The sequence below is a fragment of the Cottoperca gobio genome, chromosome 22 (genome assembly GCF_900634415.1).
Source record: "Cottoperca gobio chromosome 22, fCotGob3.1, whole genome shotgun sequence".
Taxonomy (NCBI): Eukaryota; Metazoa; Chordata; class Actinopteri; order Perciformes; family Bovichtidae; genus Cottoperca; species Cottoperca gobio.
In genome coordinates, this window is record NC_041376.1 from 5,277,756 (window position 1) to 5,297,196 (window position 19,441).

At 40.9% G+C, this 19,441-nt stretch overlaps 2 protein-coding genes across 4 annotated transcripts; one reads left to right on the top strand and one right to left on the bottom strand.

The window, feature by feature from the left end:
• The first annotated feature begins 1,570 nt into the window (after positions 1-1,570).
• Positions 1,571-11,392, top strand: LOC115027201 (guanine nucleotide-binding protein G(I)/G(S)/G(O) subunit gamma-7). 3 transcript variants are annotated; one of them, XM_029460359.1, is made up of 4 exons: positions 1,571-1,697; positions 4,527-4,664; positions 5,999-6,114; positions 6,293-11,392. In XM_029460359.1, exons 3-4 carry the CDS (start codon positions 6,034-6,036, stop codon positions 6,416-6,418), a joined length of 207 nt encoding a protein of 68 aa, XP_029316219.1. In that variant the 5' UTR covers positions 1,571-1,697; positions 4,527-4,664; positions 5,999-6,033; the 3' UTR covers positions 6,419-11,392. The 3 variants fall into 3 exon arrangements, with proteins under 3 accessions (XP_029316219.1, XP_029316221.1, XP_029316222.1); XM_029460361.1 differs by lacking the exon at positions 1,571-1,697 and adding an exon at positions 1,709-1,884; XM_029460362.1 differs by lacking the exon at positions 1,571-1,697 and adding an exon at positions 1,903-2,148.
• A 2,139-nt stretch (positions 11,393-13,531) lies between these two features.
• On the bottom strand, positions 13,532-16,184 carry LOC115027307 (growth arrest and DNA damage-inducible protein GADD45 beta-like). Its single transcript, XM_029460546.1, has 4 exons — positions 16,015-16,184; positions 15,284-15,385; positions 14,896-15,118; positions 13,532-14,638 (listed from the first exon to the last, which is right to left on the bottom strand). Exons 1-4 carry the CDS (start codon positions 16,050-16,052, stop codon positions 14,534-14,536), a joined length of 468 nt encoding a protein of 155 aa, XP_029316406.1. The 5' UTR covers positions 16,053-16,184; the 3' UTR covers positions 13,532-14,533.
• Positions 16,185-19,441: the final 3,257 nt, after the last annotated feature.

Sequence of the window (19,441 nt, forward strand, 5' to 3'; positions counted from 1 at the left end):
CGCTCATTTCTTAGAAAATGAAGAGCCCTGCTGTAATCTACTGTAACCACACTGACTCCCTCCTCGAGACACACGAGAGGGAGGGGGGGGAGAAAGGAGAGGGAATACAGAGGGTGAATTGGAAGAAGGAAGTCAGACAAATGAAAGGAGGGAGAAGGGGAAAAGAGGGGGCTAAAAGGTGAGGAAATGAAAGAGAAATGTATAGGCATCAGAATAATTTCACACATCAGTGAAAATTAGGCCAATGCGGTACTCTGTGCGGGTTATAAATAGCTCTCCTGTGGTTATAATAAGTAGCTAGGAACGGGTTTCCGTGCAGCATGGCTGTAGAAGAGTGTGTGCATGAAAGCAGCAAATGTTTCATGAACATACATCTTTGTCTCTGTCAGCATCACCAGGGTTTTATGGCCCCAAGAACAAAGATTAGAAATAAAAATGTTATCCTACTCCTCGGACCTTTTGTCCCCCTTCATGGAGAGAGAACTGTCCATATGCAGCCACTGATCATGCAGCACTTTTAGCTCCGTGTGGAGGAGTTGGGCCTGCCAGGAATAGCAGGAGCGGCCCACACCTCTCCGGAGTAGACGGAACTACAGCCGGGTCAATGGCGCCACCGTGTGGCAGCGCAGAGCGGTGGAGTCATGTGGAGAGGAGACATGTTTACTGTGAGGTCAACATGTACATGACAGAGGAAAAAACACATCGTGCAGGTTGTGTAAGTAGGCAGCTGGGGTAAGATAATGGTTGAGTTGTGAAACATGGCTTATTTTACAGGCCAGTGTACTTTTTAGTCCAAAAGTTAAATTAATGTAGAAAATATATAATGGCCATGCACTGTTTTCATTACATGCACGGATAAGGCAAATATTTTAGGTCTAATTGGATTTAATTTTGTTTACCCTTTATAAATCCTGCACAAATAAGAGGATTATAAAGAGAAACACATTTTTAAGCTTTAACATCTTGTTCCTATAAATGTGTTAAGGGTATTTATGATCACATATTATAATCACAATAATATTGTGTAAAGAAATAAACATTTGGAATAGAATAGGCCTACACAACCAACATCTTAAAATATAAGATATGATGTTTTTTGAATCTGAAAGAAGAAAAACAAATTGGATGTGAATGCAGTTTGTCAGTAAAGGTCGTTTTGGTTTTTGGATTCATATATATATATATATATATATATATATATATATATATATATATATATATATATATATATATATATATATATATATATATAATTTAGCTACAATATATAGAAACGACCAGAGGTTGATTATATTTGATCGTTGAAAGAATATATTTAACCACTACAAGGTAAAAAGGGATCCATGCAAGATCTAAGTAAATGTTTACACACTCAGAGCAGGCATAGAAATACATTTTCGAAATTGATAATTAATGTAGATCTCAAAACATCCACCAAAATCTCTAAAAACATATCCTTTAAAACTCCTCTTGTTTAATTGTTGAATGTTTGTTTGGGAGCCCCTGGGTTAAAGGTGCTGTCACCAGATCGGATGGAGGGAGGGAGGAAGAGGGAGGGAGGGGGGGTAGAGGAGTGGACAGAGACTGGTAGCGGAGGGGGAGGCGTTTGGCTCGGCGAAGACGGGGAGTGAACGAACAGAGAGGGTGAGAAACCAGCAGATCTGGCCCTTTAAATCACCAATACAGCACATTCGGAGGTGAGTTTGAAGATATTCGGGTATTTTTCTCCCTGTGTATTATAAATGTAACGCGTCTGTGCGCCTCTGCAACCCCGGCTTCTCGTCACCGAGGGCGGCTGCAGCGGAGAGGAGCTTCATCAGTGTCACGAATCCGGTTTTCCCCAGCCCTTTGCCGGCAGAGAGGGTGGGGAGGACCGGGGACAGGGTCAGTGGAAGATTTCCGACAGCTCGGCTGGACTCTGAGGACGCACAAGCCACTGTATCCAAAAAAACTCTGGATTTTATATGTTCAAGTAGGCCGTGTGGCGATCAATTTGCATAATAGCGGAACATAAAGGCATGCGCTCCAGTCTTGTGCCCATTGTCGCTGGATGGGTTTATATTGGCTGCTCGAGCCTGCCTTCCTCAAAACATGTCACCACCCTGCTCCCACGGCTAACAATCAGGGCCTATTTGCAGACCTGAAGCGGTATAGTCTGGTCTTCACTTGGGAAAATATCTCTGGCTTTGATATGTGCACAAGGTCTGCCTGTGCTTGCGCGCACTGTGCGTATGCGTGTGTGTATGCGTGTGTGGATAGCCATGGGAGAGAGAGGACATGCTGTTCTATCCATCAAAATGCCCGCATTGTGTTTTCACACGGTAGAGCAGTAAGCAAGGCCTATAGCGGAGGACATGGCTCCGTACTGCAGGCCTGATCAGCGCTCAGGAGCTGCTAGGATCAATAAGGATTGATGCATTTTTGCGCGTCTTGAGGGCGGCTGTGGGCTCACTAGCTGACTGGCTGGGGCCTGTCCAGCTCTGGTGATGCTTTAGGTCCAGGCCGAGACAAATGACTAGTTTACTGCATCCTATATGTTTGTCTCTGTGCATCAGCTTTATATTTGAATAAAATAAACACATTTGGGGGCGTAAGAGAAGAGACATTTGACTGTGAAGAGGCAGAAACTTATAATTGTGCTTTTTAGGTGTACAGCTTCCTTCTTCCAGCTTTTGCCATAGCAGAAAGTTTGAGAAATCAACAGGCTGAAGAAATCAAGGCACTCGGAAAAGTGTTGCAGGCGATATATTTCTGAATTGTAGCCCACTGTCCCTGCGAGTTGTCAAGTTTGTTGCTTATACATTTGAGAAACATGTGAACAAACAAACGTTTTTGAGTAAAACCATCATTTGTAGAAACAAAAACAGAACAGATCTAGTTTGTGAAAGGTGAAACAGCTGGTAAACAAAAGAGGATAACATTGCTGTCACCTCTTTTCAATATTTCCCTCTTATGTTGTAAGAAAAAGTGTTTTTAGAAGAATCAGATCCCTTATAAGGGTTTGACAGCAAATCCTCCTCCTCCGGCGTTGATTCAACTCTCCTTTCAGGCTACAGTGCGTGATGTGTAGTTTATCCTATTAGTGTGAGTTGCTGTTGTTCATATGCATAATATATTGCTCTGTTGGCTGTCAGTGGGCTGTCCTAGGGACGCTCCTCAAACCCTGAAGAGAACAAGAACATATGTTGTGTGTCTGTGTCTATGTACACTTGTAATGATCACATTTTAGGGACATACAAATGTTCACACACTCACCTCCTATGGGACAAAGATCACATCCCCACATAGTGAAACATTACATTCTAGGGTTAAAGGCTATTTTTTTTTGTTTACGGTTACATAGGGGTCAGGGTTGGGTTTGTGCAGGTGGCTGTTTACTAATGTTAGGGTACATGTCCAGCGTGGGTGATCCCCCAAAGAAACTCTAAAATTGATTCCAATGTGATATTGAGTCATACAAGGGCCGATGCATAAACGTTTTACTATTAAATGCATCTTATTTAAGGAAAATCATTATTAATTGGTTACTTCTGAATACATTGTTGGCACCACTGCCACACATTAGGCATTTACTTTTAATCTGCTCCGTTAAGGGTTAAAAAAAAAAAGGTTAATTTTGTGTTAATTCTCTGAACTAAAGAGGAACTAAGAAGCGTTCATGTTTCCAGAAAGAGATTTAACGTAACACTTATTTGGCTAATATTATATCGATGCTAATATTGATACTCAAAAGAATACCTAAACAGTATCGATAAACCCCCACCCATAATCTCCAGGTTATCCAAGGGTTATTCAATGCCGTCAAAAAACAAGTATGCATGTGTGTGAGAGAGAGAGACACACACACACACACACACACACACACACACACACACACACACACACACACACACACACACACACACACACACACAAGCCCTAATTACAGACATGAATCTCTGAGCTACTCCACAGTAGGAGTAATTAAAGCAGGACTCTCCTCCCGGGAGAGAGGGCGACAGACAGAGAGAACACACTCACATTGATGTATTTGAGGAGCGAGGTGCGTTTTGAGCTTTATATACTGCTGGGGAAACTTCGACGCTGTGCTAAAAGAAAGAAACTGGAGGTTTATGCAGGTTTTTTAAAATGAATCTTTGACAGCACAGGTATGAATGGACTTCCATTGCCCCGATCAATGAGTGGTAATACCCTCATGATCTCAGATATACTGTTTAAATATGTACTTCTACTACAATTTAATTTGTCCCTCTCCAAAGCAAATTGCGGGACAGTCTGTAGATTGAATTCAGTAGTTACCCCAACTCAAAATGTTGGTGGAACGACTGTTTCAATGCAGATTTCTCTCTCATTACTAAAACTCAATTTTTTGGATCTATGACATGAAACATTATTTTTTCGGTTATACAAAACTGCAAATGGACAAAACTAACATTTTTAAACATATACAATATTTGCCTGCCTGTAACCTAACTGGGTACGCAGCCATCTCACCTGCTCTCCTTTTTCTTTTTCTTTTTTTACAGAGACAAGCCAATGTGAGCTTATCTGCTTATCTGCAGTCCAGCTCTGTCGTTTTGACTTGGCAACTGTCCCTGCACCGCTCAGATCTCCATCCAGTCACAGTCGTGTTCGGAGAGTCCTGCCTGCCTACCATCAGTCAGGTAACACTCTGCCCTGCTCAAAGCTTGACGAATATTTAGCATGGATGAAAAACATATATCTAATTAATCTAATAAAGTATTTCTTAAGGTATACTGTGCATCTCCATAAACTGTATTTTGATCGCTCATTAATAAGGTTGCACCACCATGTAGTCACCTCACAGTGGTGCTATAACTACAACAACTGAGGCAATACAGCGCCCTAAATGAAGCTATTCAATACTATAAAAGCTTTGTTTTTATACAGTAGTATGCCATTAAACCCAGAAGTGAAACTACAGAGCTCATTACTCATTGTGCAGAAAATGGCCCTTGTGAGAGGATATTATTATTATACATTATGGATGTGGATGATTAACTCTGATGCATGAATGTAAGCAGAATATTAATGTGGTACAGTAGTTGGTCAAGCTTATTTAAAGTAATTCTTTAATTACATTTTAATCTGGAAAGAAACTAGTGACTGTCGGATAAATTAGCAAAATATTTCTGTGTGAAAAGTAAAAGAAAAAAGTGTCAAAAAGGAAAATAGTTTAAGTACAGTACGAGGGTAAATGTATGTAGTTACACCATCACTATCAACAATCAGCAACGTGACCGCCTGCAACCGCCTGTGTTATAAAATATGTATGTACAGTATATGCGCACAATATAATTGCTTTGCTTTGTACATTTCCAAGCCGGAACTCATTGCACCTGTATGTCATCTTGTCCTGGTTACATACAAGACACAACTAAAGACATATTTATAGCATGTCAGTCCGAATATGTAAAACCATGTTTAAAAGTCAGTTTTTAAAGCTGCCGGGAGTCACGTCGACCTGAGACATGGCAGCATATTTTATTAAATCATCCATAATTTTCTGCATAGCAAACATTTTGTTACTCCACCAGTCTTTATCCTTCTCTCTCTCTCTCTCTCTCTCTCTCTCTCTCTCCTCTCTCTCTCTCTCTCTTCTCTCTCTGTCTCTCTCTCTGGCTCTCCTCTCTCTCTCTCTTCCCTCTGTGTCTCTCTCTCTCTCGTTGTCTTCTCTCTCTCTGACTCTGTATCTCTCTCTTCTCTGTCTCTGTTCTCTTCTCTGTTCTGTCTCTCTCTCTCTCTCTCTATTCTCTCTCTCTCTGTCTCTCTCTCTCTCCTCCTCTTTCCCTCTCTCTCTCTCTCTCGCTCCTTCTCTCTTCTCTCTGTCTCTCTCTGTCTCTCTCTCATCTCTCTGTCTCTCTCTCTCTCCTCCTCTTTCCCTCTCTCTCTCTCTCTCTCGCTCCTTCTCTCTCTCTCTCTCTCTCTCTCTCTCTCTCTCTCTCTCTCTCTCTCTCTCTCTCTCTCTCTCATTCAGTTTTCTCCTGTGTTGGTGTATTCTGATGGATCAGTATGTCTACCACTAATAATATCGCGCAGGCCAGGAAACTGGTGGAACAGCTGAGGATTGAGGCAGGGATCGAACGCATTAAGGTAGGAAGAAGGTTTACTGCCATGTTTGTTGAATGTGTGAGTGTGATTATTCATGCGTATCTGACCGCTCTCTCCTTTCTCTTTCTTCTCCTTATTATTTTTTCCAATTTCTCTCCGACCATTTAAATTGCTCACCTTCTTCTTCTCCCTCCCCCTCACCTCTCCCCTTCTCCTGCAGGTGTCTAAAGCAGCAGCAGAACTGATGAGTTACTGTGAGCAGCACGCTCGTAGCGACCCTCTGCTGGTCGGGGTTCCCACCTCTGAAAACCCTTTCAAGGACAAGAAGCCCTGCATCATCCTATAGCCGCCTTCTGCCATTACATACACACACACACACACACACATTTATATACACTTATGCACATACAGATACATATAAATTCACTCATTCACTACTTAAATTGATCCCCACACTCATGCAAACACACACTTCAAGACCATACACACACACTCCCAAAATAGCCACTCTGGAAAAGCGCCATACCCCGGAGCCACAGCTAGGGGGCAGGTATCTCGTTCTCTCTGTGGCTGAGATCAGTATGTCACTGAGTATGATCCAAGGTGCTTTTGGTAGTATTCATATATGCTGGTAAATTAACTACAAGTGTCAGCTTAACTTTGAGGGATTTGGACATTAATAATCAGTAGGAAACCAGGATTTGTTCCTTCTTTTGTCATGAAATGAGGAGTTGTGTAAAGGATGGACAGCAGTGCCATAGGCGAGGAGTGGGAGGATTCATGTGGGCAACAGAAATGGATGGTAGGCGCTCCTGCCGACCGTGCCAAACACGACCTGGTGTCACATTAAAAGCTCAATAAAAGCTTTTTTCGTGGGAGTTAAAAAGGTCTGAGAGCTTTGCCCACGAACCGGCCTGTGCTAAATCATGGTCGGGTAATTATGGAGCAAGTGGCTGAAGCCTTTGCCTTTTATCGAGCTAGCATGTTCCCACCCAAACCTGTTTCAAGAGACCTCTGCTTGTGGCCTCACTGCGGCCGCCTGCAGCCTTTGGTCAAACCTCCAGCTGTGCCAACCTGTACAGAAAGTCGTCACTAGATGCTGATATGCTGTCACCGATTCCACTGCGGTTCATTGTGGCTGCTGTTGGTTGAAATCCAATTCTAAGGTGACCTCAGATCTGCACCTATGAGGGGAACATAGTGAACTGCTCTACACAGCACTCAAGCTATTAACCCTCGACGTTTACTGCATTTTTCTTAAGAAATACTTGTTTGTGAACTACATGTACGTTTTGATATTTTGTTGAAGCATTACTTAACAGATAAGATAATACTGTACTTTTTTTTAATTTGTATTATTGTTTTGCTTTGACATAGGTGTTGCCCCTGGCTGACAGGAGATTTGGTTGTAAGCCAGAGGTATTACCGAACCAGATAACAAAAGTTTCTACTGTACATCAAGCCTCCCTGTGCTTTAACCCGAGAGAGGGCCAAGTCTCAGACTGACCACGCTGGAGAATCAGTCTGTAAGGACTGCAAGGCTGGAGGAGAAAACCCAAACTTAAAAAGTAAAAGTGAAGCTGTCGTGAAAAGTTCAAATCAAGCTTTCCATTACCTGCCTTCTCCGCTTATGTTTGATTCTTTCAATTGGCAGTTTATATAATGTTTAGGGAAGGAAAAGAAGAGATATATTGCATTAAATAGTGCAAATATGGAGGTGTTTGTTTCGTTTGCCTCTACAGTACAGGAAGGGGATACATCTTGTTTTTTTGCACCATAAATCTGGGTTTAAATCAGATCAGAATACACACATATATATATATATATATATATATATATATATATATATATATATATATATATATATATATATATAGAGCATCAGTCCCCTCTCGGTTTCCTCTGTCCTCCTCTCCTCCACAATGCTCCTCTCTCTGACAAACCAAACTTGATTGTAAAAGCTGAAGATAAAGTGAAAAAAAATGAAGTCAAGAGAAACAAACTAAGTGTATAAACTTTCTTTCAGACATGTGCAGAAGTGATAAGTTGAAGAGTAGTTGTTTTGGGTTTATTTTTGAGTTTCTTCTTTCTATGGAGTCCATGGAACCTGGTGAATTGAGTATTACCCTGTACAGTGTTTGTAAGATACAAAATCTAAACACAGAACCGTCTTCTGTGGATGTTGGATTTCTTTTTTGTACTTATTCTGTTCTGTCAGTCAGAATCATGTCTGTCTTCATTTCTTCTTCTTTTTTTCTTCTTCAGGTTTTAGAGGCTTGTGATAGTGGAGGATGGTTTTACCACAGATACAAATACAAACACCTGATAGAAACAAAAGCCTGTTAGGTTTAGCATCGTATCCTGTTAGAGGAAGAATCAACATCGGACCTCATTCCAGTGGCAAAAACCAACCTCCTGATCTATCCATTAACACCACAGCAGCCACGTTTCTTCTCAAGTGCTGGTTATGGTCGGCGACAGGCAACTATGACAACACACGTGCACATAACACTACTCTCTCTCTTGCTGTTGTTTTTTAAGTTTAATTGTCAGAGGTCAAAGGTTAAAGGAGCGGCAAGGCTGGGCATTGAGAGCTGCATAAGATGGTTAGTTGGTGAAAGAAAGGCACTTTGTGCCGCCATATTTACATTTAGGCATTTAGCCGAGGGTTCGGTCAGGAGTAACGTGCAGTGACAGAGCAGGGTGGAGTCTGCTGATGGAGTCTCAGGGGAGCTGAACCCATTGCTTTTCTGTTCTCTAATCATTAGGTTAGTGTGAGCCACCTGCTGAGTTTGTTTGGAAGTGGTGTGAAAGGTGAGCAGTTTTTTGTGTGCACGCAGTTTGAAAATCAGACAGTCCGCTGGGGGCACCACAATATGTTCTCGCCTACTTGACGAGAGTTAAATAAGAAGATTGGTATCATTCTCATGCTTGTATGGTACATATGAAGCTAGAGCGAGCAGCCGTTTAGCTTAGCTTAGCATAATGACTGGGAATGAGGGGAAACGGCTAACCTGACTGTCTAAAGGTATCAAAATCCACTGACCAACATCTCTAAAGTGCACCAATTAGCATTCCAGTCTTTATGCTAAGCTAAGCTAACGGGCCGCTGGCTTAGCTTCATATTTATCCTACAAGTGATATCAATCTTCTCATCTAACTCTCAGCCATAAAGCAAATAAGCGTATTCCCTAAAATGTGAAAACTATTTCTTAAACAAACGAAACAATTCAACTCAAGGCTAAATTATTAATTAACATCCCTGCTCGTTCACTGTGGACGATGGTTCATAGTACAAAGCCCTGCTTCATCTGTCATTTGCCTCTGTTCCAAACACAGAGAGCAGGAGCTGGAGAAGGGCCACAGAGAGGGGTGTGTGTGTGTGTGTGTGTGTGTGTGTGCGTGTGTACATGTGGGGGGGTGGGGGTGCTAGTTTTTGGTGGTGGAAAAGGGTGAGTATTAGGCGGAAAAGAGAGAAAATAGAGTTGCATGCATGTTTGTGTGCATTTGCAAGAGAGACACAGTGCGTAAGAACACACAGTGCTCCAGAGCTGTGCTGACTCACACATATGAATTTTACAGACCTGCAATTCCAGGTCAGGGTGAGTCTGACCCGAGGAGAGGTCATGTGAAGCTGTCTAAATCAGAACAGCATGTTTTGCCTCCTCTCACTCTTTTTTTATCTGTCAGATGCTAGTGTGCTCATTCTGGAGAAGAGAAAAGAAGGGTTCGGTCAGAAGCTAAAATTGTGAGAAGCTATTTTTGATGTGATGACCAATAATAACCCCAAACAACCCACAAAGCTGACACAGAATTTCTGTTACTGTTTAGCTCTATCTGTGCCTGATTCAGCTACATTATATTAGCTGCAGTTAGTTTTCATTAAAGCCTTAGAGATCTAAAGCAACAGTTTGACATTTTGGAAAATATTCTGAAGCTAAAGCCGGCAGCTACTTAACTAAGCTTAAAGACTGGAAGCAAGAGGAAAAGGCTGGCCTCGCTCTGTCCAAAGGTTGTTACCAAGCCCCCAGGAAGAGAACCGAGCTACGAGGCCAGTTTGGCATAGTGGCCGAACTGCGGAATTACAACTTCCTGGTCCATCACATTATGCCATTGTACACAAATAGACTTTTCCCATAGACTTACATTGGGAAAGAGAGGTCTGTAAAGCAGCAGTTAATCGTGTGCTTAAAAAAAAGAAGTAAATCAACTTCCAACAGAGGCTTCACATTTCTAGTCTTTATGCTAAGCTAACCATCTACTGGCTGTAGCTTCATTTGTTGCAAACATGAAAGCGATATCGATCTTCTCAAAAACTCTCAGCAATTAATCCATTAAGAGTATTTCCGAAAATGTTGAACTGTTCCTTTAAATTGAATAAATCCCTTTATCTAAGAGATAGTTGAAGAAATGGTTCGACCTGATATGAATGGTGATCTTTCATCATAAAAATACTAAAACAACAACCAGCTGAGGAAATATAATAACTATACAAACAGAAACCTCTCTCCAGTGCAAACTTCAGTGACAGATAAGGAAGTAAGTCAGAATTACTCTCCCCAGAATATGAACTATTGTAAAATTGAGCAATTAACTGATTTGTTTTTATTGTTACGGAAAGGAAAGGCAGTTCATTCTAAAAAAAAAATATGTTTTGCAAGGTGCAGCTAAAGTCAAAGAAGATTACAACTGCAAAAGATTTATATAACAAAAGAAGCATGCACGCATATCAGCACACACACACTGATGTTGTCCTGGAGATGTCTGACAGATGCTATTTTTTATCATTATTGTTTTTTTCAATCATTCCATAGCTGGTTGGGCTTAAAATCAGAGACAGCCGGCCTAAATTGCTGGTTCGGCTGACAGTTTGTCTGATTGGTTGGTTGTTAGTTTGCCTTATAGTGGCGTATATTGTGTTAATGCTGGTCTTGGGGTTATCAGATCAACAGAATGAACAGTGTTAAAGTAGAACATGTGGCTCGAGATGGAAATCCACTGGTGTTGTGACACAAAGCGAGCCAGGTGGGGAGAGTTGAGGCTCCTCACCGGTGGACTTTGAAATCACACATCGCTGAATCGGCTCCGAGCCCTTCCCGAGACTCGTCTTTTGTGTTCTGATCTCCTGTGTATGCATACAGTATATGTATCTTTTTGCCTTGATTGATTATGAAGAAAATATATCTATTTTTTGTAACTGTTCTCTGATGTGCCATAACTCATGTTTTCTTGCACACTGTTAATATTTTGTGGATATTGCTGTTAAAAAAGATGATATTGAAAAGTAGATTAACATTAATAAAAATATGATATAATAACACATGCTCTTGTGTCATTTTACTTTTCAGACTGAAATATCTAAACTATTGAATGCAATGAAATAAGCAATTGTTGCACCTTCGTGTTAACATTGATGTGAGGATGGAGATACTGTGTGTGCAGTGACAAAATAACACCATATATATATATATATATATATATATATATATATAAATCTATGTTTAATGTGTAACTGTATTAGTAAGTCATCTATATCGGAGTTTTACGAAAAATGTGACGTAAATGATTATAAAATAGCCTAAATGTTGATTGCGCAATGTAGAATAATGACACCATCGACGTTTAGATTGTTTCCTTATAAGTCTCGCTTTCACTTTACAATTCCTGTCTACAACCAGGTACGATCGTACGATCAGGTACGAAAATGAAGGATCGATTTAAGCTGTGGAAAACAAAATGCAGTGTGTCTTAAATTCCACTGAAAGTAGCTAGCATTAGCTCCAAAAGTCGCCAGTTGTCATGAGCTCATTTGCATATTGGTGACGTCATTACACATTGGTTAAAGCTCAGTGGTCGTGTCGGTTGCGGCGAGGGAGGGACCCTGTTAAGCTTTTGACAGAAGAGCTGTGGATTACTCTGAGCAGCACTAGGAATTAATTACAATATAATATATCTGAAAACAAATGTTGCCTTTTCCCTGATGGTGTCAATAAGTCGCTAAATGTGTTGCTAGTTGTTGGCTCTGAGGAAAATAAAGCAATCTGGTTGTCTTTGCAATAGTGGTGCCAACAACAATACCAATTGGAAACGCTACGGTGTGTGTGTGTGTGTGTGTGTGTGTAAAATTGTCTATTGCTACTTTAATTGATGCTATTTACAAGTCAGAAACTCATAATTACAATAACTCTGATATGACATGAACACATCATAAGTACAGTCTCACAGAGCCGCTCACCAGCATGGCTATAGACCAGGGGTCTTCAACGTTTTTCATGCCAAGGACCCCCAAACTGGTGTACCGTGGTGCAGGGACCCCCTACTGTATATATTGTATATTTGTCGCTGCCCTTCGCGAAGTACAGCGGAGGAGGGAATGTGAATGGTAAAGCAAAACAAAGATTTTGTCAAAAAAAACAAAACATTTTTTACATTTAATTAAAAATAAATAAATAAATAATTGCTTTATCTACAAACAATTTTGCGACCCCCCTGCAGTACCTCCGCGGACCCCCTGTTGAAGACCTATGCTATAGACACTTACCCCTGTTCATTATAGCTGCAGTTTATATAATGTGTTTCTTGTTCTTTTTGTGCTCTCTGAGTGGGAGGGTTTGGCTTTTTCTCACACTTGTAAAGATACACAATGCACATGGACACACATGCTCTCCGGCAGAGAGTACATCGTGTGCAGTGCACTGCAAAGATGAAAACACGTTGCACCTAAGAGACAAAACAATGAGGTAAACAGAGAGGTAACCAGGTAAAGCCTCCTATTTGGGTCATTTCACAGGAATGTCATTGTTATAAGTCGTTTTGCCCTTTAAAGCATTGCTTCAACAGCCATAAATTTCCTCCAGATTTTAAACCATAGGCCTCCCCAACACAAGTCAAAGCCAATCAGATTCAAGGTGGATGAACCACAACCAATCAGAAGTCAGTCCCCACAGGAGTTACTCCCCTGTCCATAACTGGAGGGTGGGAAGCAAAAGAGTGAAGGGAGGGGAGAGGGGAGGAAGAACAACATGTACTGTGTTGCAGGAACCTCTTGCTACCTGATCATGTGGCGATACCGTGGCATGGGTGGAGTTACACCAACTAATTTGAGTGGTGTAAAACATGTAGACAATAAAAATGCAAAAGGATTATGGAGAAGATAAATGATAAAGTTTGAGATGGACACTTGCATATTTTCTACAGCTGTTCCCCCCTGATCTTGACCTATGGGTCTACGCTCAGCTTGTTTTGCCTGTTTGTTCCATCACAAAGAGTTTCTGTCTCCACCCCGGGTTCTCTCTATGACTGGCTTATGTTTACTACAACAAAGAAACATGACAACCGAATTGTAAAGCCCTGTCACGACAAGGACTTTGCCCCAAGTGCGCATGATGTTGCGTAGCTCAGCTATAGTTCCTGTTTCATGATGACGTTTGTGATAAAGAAGAAGTCAAAACAATTATGAATACAATAATTTATTGTCTTAGATAACAGAGCATTACAGAACATTGGACAATAAATAGCTACACAAACAACAGATACAATCAATAAAGTCATGTTGTGGCACTGTTCATATTGTTTTAACAGCATTTGATCAAAAGAGTAGCACTCCTTAAGGCACAAAGATATTGACTGTGGTTACTTTTGCAGCACAATGAGAATTTACAGCAGACTTTTTTTCCCCCATAAGATCAGATAGTTCACTATTTTGGTCAATCTGTATCCTCCTCTGACAAAACACATCATGTCACCCCCCCCCCCCCCCTTTTCTTTTTTTGTGGTCCTGAAATGCCAATAAATCCTGTGTCACTTTAACTGGACCATCATTTCCATTTTAGTTTCCATGGTGACAATCCCTCCGCAGGTTCAGCTGCTCATTTCAAGAAACGCACACGTTGCACGCCCATTCTTTTCTAAAGAAAGACACGAGTATTGTATATGCATACCACACATGCACACATGCACACCTTCTCTCCAAGGACTCTCCCATGTCAGAATACACAGGAATGTTGAGCATAGTTTCATAACAGCATTCCAGTCCTGTCCTAGAAAACACACAGGTCTTCCAGGTACAAGTCGGGGTGTGGAACATGTTTCTTTCCACGTTACTACTCCTGTTATTGGTTGTCACACCCCATAGACATTATGAGTAACCTCACAGAAGCACACAATAGTAGCTTAGATGTAGTTTTACTGACAATGTAAAAAAAACAATGTGGCCTGGATGTGAATCTGCTTTTCTGTCTGTTTCTTCTGCACAAAGCACGTTTTGTAAACCGGTCTCCACTCTGACTGTTTCACGAGTCGCTGAAAGGGAGTCCTTGGTTCCTGCTTGTAGTCAGTCAGGATAGCTCGTCCTAGTCCATCCCAGGCCATCTCTGCATGAGCAACAGCTGATCCTTCAGTTCATCAGTAACTGAACCCAGAAAGCTCTGGTGTTTGTTGGTGTATGCGGGTGCGAGACCCTTCAGCGTTCCTGCAGGACCAGTTCAGGAACCCACTGGTCAAGGCGTCGACTCTCCTGGCAGTAGATCCCCACCTCTTGTAGCCTGTAATGGTCAGCCTGGGGGTTCTGCGATGAAAACAAAGGCAACATCAAATCAATGTTCAGGCTTTAAGGTGAATTTGGTCTGCAGAAAGCTAAAACTAAAATTAAAATAACAGAAAGAAAATATTATAGAAAGTGCAACAACAGTTCACTCAAATAATGCCAAAAATATGAAGCAACATTTCAGCTACAGCACTGCTTGATAAATAATCTGGATTAATACATTTCTACTTTGGCCTTTCAGTTACATAAAAGAGGACTGTTGTGCTGAGTCAACATACCGTAACCAGCATGCAGTGGAAGTCTCTGTGCTCTTCCTGGTTTCTGTTGGCGTCCACAGCACCCAGCAGCTGCTGGAGCCGCTGAACTCCTGAGACTCGCAGGATGGTAATGCCGTTGTCGCAGCAGAAGGATTGTAGCAGGGTAAAGTGGATCTGTAGGGCCACATCGTCTGTATCGTCTCCATCATCTGCCAGAACGCACAGGACCACACTGTCTGGATCTCTGGGAAGGAAGGAGAAAATGAGAAAATGATGAGTTTAAAAAGGCAGAGACTTGCACTCACATGTCTTGGACAGAAGTTATTTCCTGAAATACAAGAGAAGCATATACTTGTTATGCGTTTTAACACATTTCAGGAATTGGCCAAACTTAATAGTTTCAACTCACGCATTAAGAAGCTTAGCGGATTCATAAATGCCAACAGTCAGGCAGTCTTGTTTCTGAGCCGTCACCAGCAACTCCTCCAGAGCCAGACCTACAGACTGCATCCTGAGAGGAGAAGACACAACAATTAACCTTTCGTATTCTGCAACAAAAACAAAAACACCACTACACTAGTCATGTAACTTACCTGCGGCAATACTTTAAAAAAATTAATGTGGGCCCAATATTGTATTAATCCATTTCTTTAGATGCTGTTAAAATACATTTATCTAATGAAAGTCAAAGAGAAGCCAGATACAAAGCTATCAGAAGTTATTAATCCTCCAGTCCCATCACTTTCAACATTAAATAAAGAGGGACTTTGATATTAAGCCTGATATAAATATATGCTCCAGACACACTTACTGCAGGCTGTGCATGTCTTAAAATATGAATGAGGGTATATGACTTTTTAAACTTATGATTTATGCATCAACTTTTATCATGCGTATACGCTTTCAAACGGTACTAAGTTAAATGTAGCCTATATAAAGTAGGCTTATTTAGTGCTGGAAATATACGCCCTGCAGCCAGATAAAGTCTCAATTCCAAGCCTAATAAAGCTCAGCGGTGCAGTCAATGCACGGGTCAATTGAGAAGAAGCATTCCTGTCCAGGACACGATTCTCATCCACATGGCTCAGACAACTACAGCCAAATCTGACAAAGTGCAGAAAACCGAGCAACAAGTATTACCTGTTCTCGATGGACCCAAAGCTTTCCTCTGCGATCATGTTTGCAAGTACAAAATTAAACCCCGTGAGAAAAGCGTGCCAGTAGTCCGGTGGATTGAATATTCCCTCAGTGTATCTACCGGCACCTTTGCAGAGTTTGCAGCGTTTGTTGTTGGCAATGTTGCGTCAAACTCTTTATACCGGGAGCGAGAGGAGGGCGGCACCGAAACTACCCGAGTTTTGCAATTGGCTCCAAGGAAATGCAACGTCTCTCTTTGTCATGTGGACTGGTGGTTTGTGAGTATTGCTTTTACACAATATGAAAGTCAATTTGCTTTATCATTCTGAATTGGTGATACCGCGCAAAACCCCAAACCAAAACCACCAAAGTCCTCATTATGCAGAAAGGCCCACTTTACATACTGCTGGGTAGTTTAATCTATAATAATACATCCGAATTTATGATTTTATTATATTTTGTATTAATAATTCTGCAAACTAACTAAAGTTATCAAATAAATGTAGTGGAGTAAAAAATACAATATTTTCCTAGCATAAAGTAGCAGGAAATATAAATACTCAAGTAAAGTACAAGTACTTCAACATTGTACTTAAGAACAGGACTTGAGTAATTGTACTTATTTATATTACATCGCTGTGAATATGATGGTGCAGGTTATGCAACATGAGCTCCTCTTCTTTTCATAACATGTTCTACAAGTTTCTATAACTGGACAGCAGTGATTATGAAATGTAGTTATGATCGACATCTGGTGGTTGACTGAGGGAAAGAAAACCTTCCAACTTTAAAAACTAAAAGTCACAGGAGTTAAAAATCAAATAAGACGTCCGTGCAAACTCCGTTTTGTGATTGTGTAATGACGACAACACGAGCAAAACAATAACAACAGTGTGTAATACATGACATAATGACACATGCGTTTTGATAAGAAAACCCAAAATGAAAACAGTGCTGAAAAAAAAAGAAAGGAAAAGTTTTAAGACTAAAGTACAGCTAAAAGAATGAGCATATTCAGTTTGCTAATCTTACACTCAAAGTTTTCTTGAGCTTTTGATCGAATCACATGATCTTTGTCAGCAGATGCAATTTGCTCAGTTGTCATGGATCTGTAGATGTTGGATTTCTCTTGAATTAAAAGTCAAAGTTTGTTCTTGACCTTGGAAAAGGCATTTGACAAAATAACATCATCTCTAAGTCCTCAGAAAATAAAGAGACAGCTTATTGACCCCTAGGAGGAAATACAGGCATTACAGCAGCAAGATAAATATAATTCTGCAGGAGAAAAGGAAAAATAATTAGAGTACACAAAGAAAACCAAATGTGTACTGGTGTCAGTTAGTGTTTGTAAGTTAAACATTTCTGTAATAGTAATATAGGTATATAAAAACACACACACACACACATATATATATATATATATATATATATATATATATATATATATATATATATATATATATGTGTGTGTGTGTGTATATGTAATATATAATGTGGTTATAATAATAATAATAATAATAATAATAATAATAATAATAATAATAATAAAAATATATATATATATGTGTGTGTGTATATGTATAATATATATATTATGTGGTTATAATAATATATAATATATATATATATATATATATATATTATTATTATTATTATTATTATTATTATTATTATCACTTCTGGAGCTTTTTCCAGTGTATACACAAGGGATACACTGGAAAATTATGGAATCATTCTGAAAATAACGTCATTGTATTGTTAACCCAGCTGGTCGGTCTTTTCCAAAATACAGCAAACTTTTTTGGGTGAGGAGAGAGACGTTGCATGTGTCGATCACATAAACCACACACAGAATCACATCATTCAGACTCCCTTGCTTCTTAAAGCCTGGAGAGGAGTGTCGGCTGTGGGCAGATTAATTTGTTATTAATTACTCAATATAGCATCCTATATTCTTATGACTAAATCAGTTACCCGAAGATGTAATTCTTTAAATAGGTAGTTATATAAGAGACCTGGTAGAGATCCTTTATTTGACTCTTGTATATGTTGACTAAGTCCTCAATGTCCAAACTAGCATCAGCGTTTTCCCCCAACCCCATTGTGTCGCACAGGATCAGAGCAACACCTCCTTCCCCTGCCTTGATGGTGTAGTTGCAGATCTACAGAAGAGACATGAAATGTAATTTAATGGGACAAACTGTATAAATAGAGAATGTGGAATCAGTTTCACATTCATTTTGTCAGATCTCCTGGTTTCCTTTTACAGAGACTGTGTAACCATATTATGTGTACATAATCACTACTTCTACAGTCTCAAATAATGCTTCTCGATCCGAATGGGAACGGGATAATGCCATACTAAAAGTTATTTGTGAACTTGGCAAACTCTGGAAATTCTGTGTTGCTAGGCAGGATTCAGGAGGTGCATCCTCTGCTGGTCAGTAATTGGCACCTCAGTCCCCAAAAGTCTTAAAGCAACAGACGGCCTTTTTATCAGCCGCCCCCGAACTCACAGAATAAATTTGAACATCTAAATGCTTTACGTTGAAAGGAGCCAGTTGAGGTGGTTCGGGCATCTAGTAAGGATGCCACCTGGGCGCCTCCCTAGGGAGGTGTTCCAGGCACGTCCAGCTGGGAGGAGACCCCGGGGAAGACCCAGGACTCGGTGGAGAGATTATATCTCCTCACTGGCCTGGGAACGCCTCAGGATCCCCCAGTCGGAGCTGGAGGATGTGGCCCGGAGAAGGGAAGATTGGGGTTCCTTACTGGAGCTGCTGCCCCCGCGACCCGATCCCGGATAAGCGGTAGACGATGGATGGATGGATGGATCTAAAAAGGCCATAGCAGTGGGCGACAATCATTCGTCTTTATGTCCTGTCCTTTACCAACACCTTGGCTGATGTGGTTATCGGCTCCAGGGAAGACTTGCGTAACCTCTCCTCTCTCATGGCGTTGTCTCCCACATGCAGGTCCACTGATTCAGTCCTGTAAGGCCATGTTTGAGAAAGTGCTTTCAAAATTTGTCAGGCATCTTTGTCGGCCCAATATTTAATTACTCTCGTAGACGACCTGGGGTGTGACGTTTCCCGCCGCTCCATTAGGGGACGCCTGATGGGGTGTAACCGAGAGGCTTTAAATTGAGGATCCACTCAATCTAAAGGAGGACAGTGTGCAACAACTACTCAGTAACTGTGCTCAGGGTTGTAGGGCTGCGAAGGATTGCTGAAGCCATCGCTCTCTTCCTGCACTAATGTGTACTATGATCATACAGGGCCATAGGGCCTTCCCCGTCGGGTTGTGAAGCGTCTCAGGGTCATCAGGAACGTGTCTGCCTCTGTGCTGGTGAGAATGTAGACCTTGATGATATATGGGCCTTTTTTTACGTCACAGTCTGTCATGTCTGCTGTCAGTTGTTTCCATGTTGGCG

Excerpts from the sequence above, each read along its gene's own strand:
- LOC115027307 (XM_029460546.1), bottom strand. The coding sequence starts at position 16,052 with ATGATCGCAGAGGAAAGCTTTGGGTCCATCGAGAACAG. Across the intron at positions 15,119-15,283 it reads TCCGCTAAGCTTCTTAATGC|AGATCCAGACAGTGTGGTCC; the intron begins GTGAGTTGAAAC and ends CTTCCTTCCCAG. Across the intron at positions 14,639-14,895 it reads TCCACTGCATGCTGGTTACG|AACCCCCAGGCTGACCATTA; the intron begins GTATGTTGACTC and ends TTTTCATCGCAG.
- LOC115027201 (XM_029460359.1), top strand. The coding sequence starts at position 6,034 with ATGTCTACCACTAATAATATCGCGCAGGCCAGGAAACTGGTGGAACAG. Across the intron at positions 6,115-6,292 it reads CAGGGATCGAACGCATTAAG|GTGTCTAAAGCAGCAGCAGA; the intron begins GTAGGAAGAAGG and ends CTTCTCCTGCAG.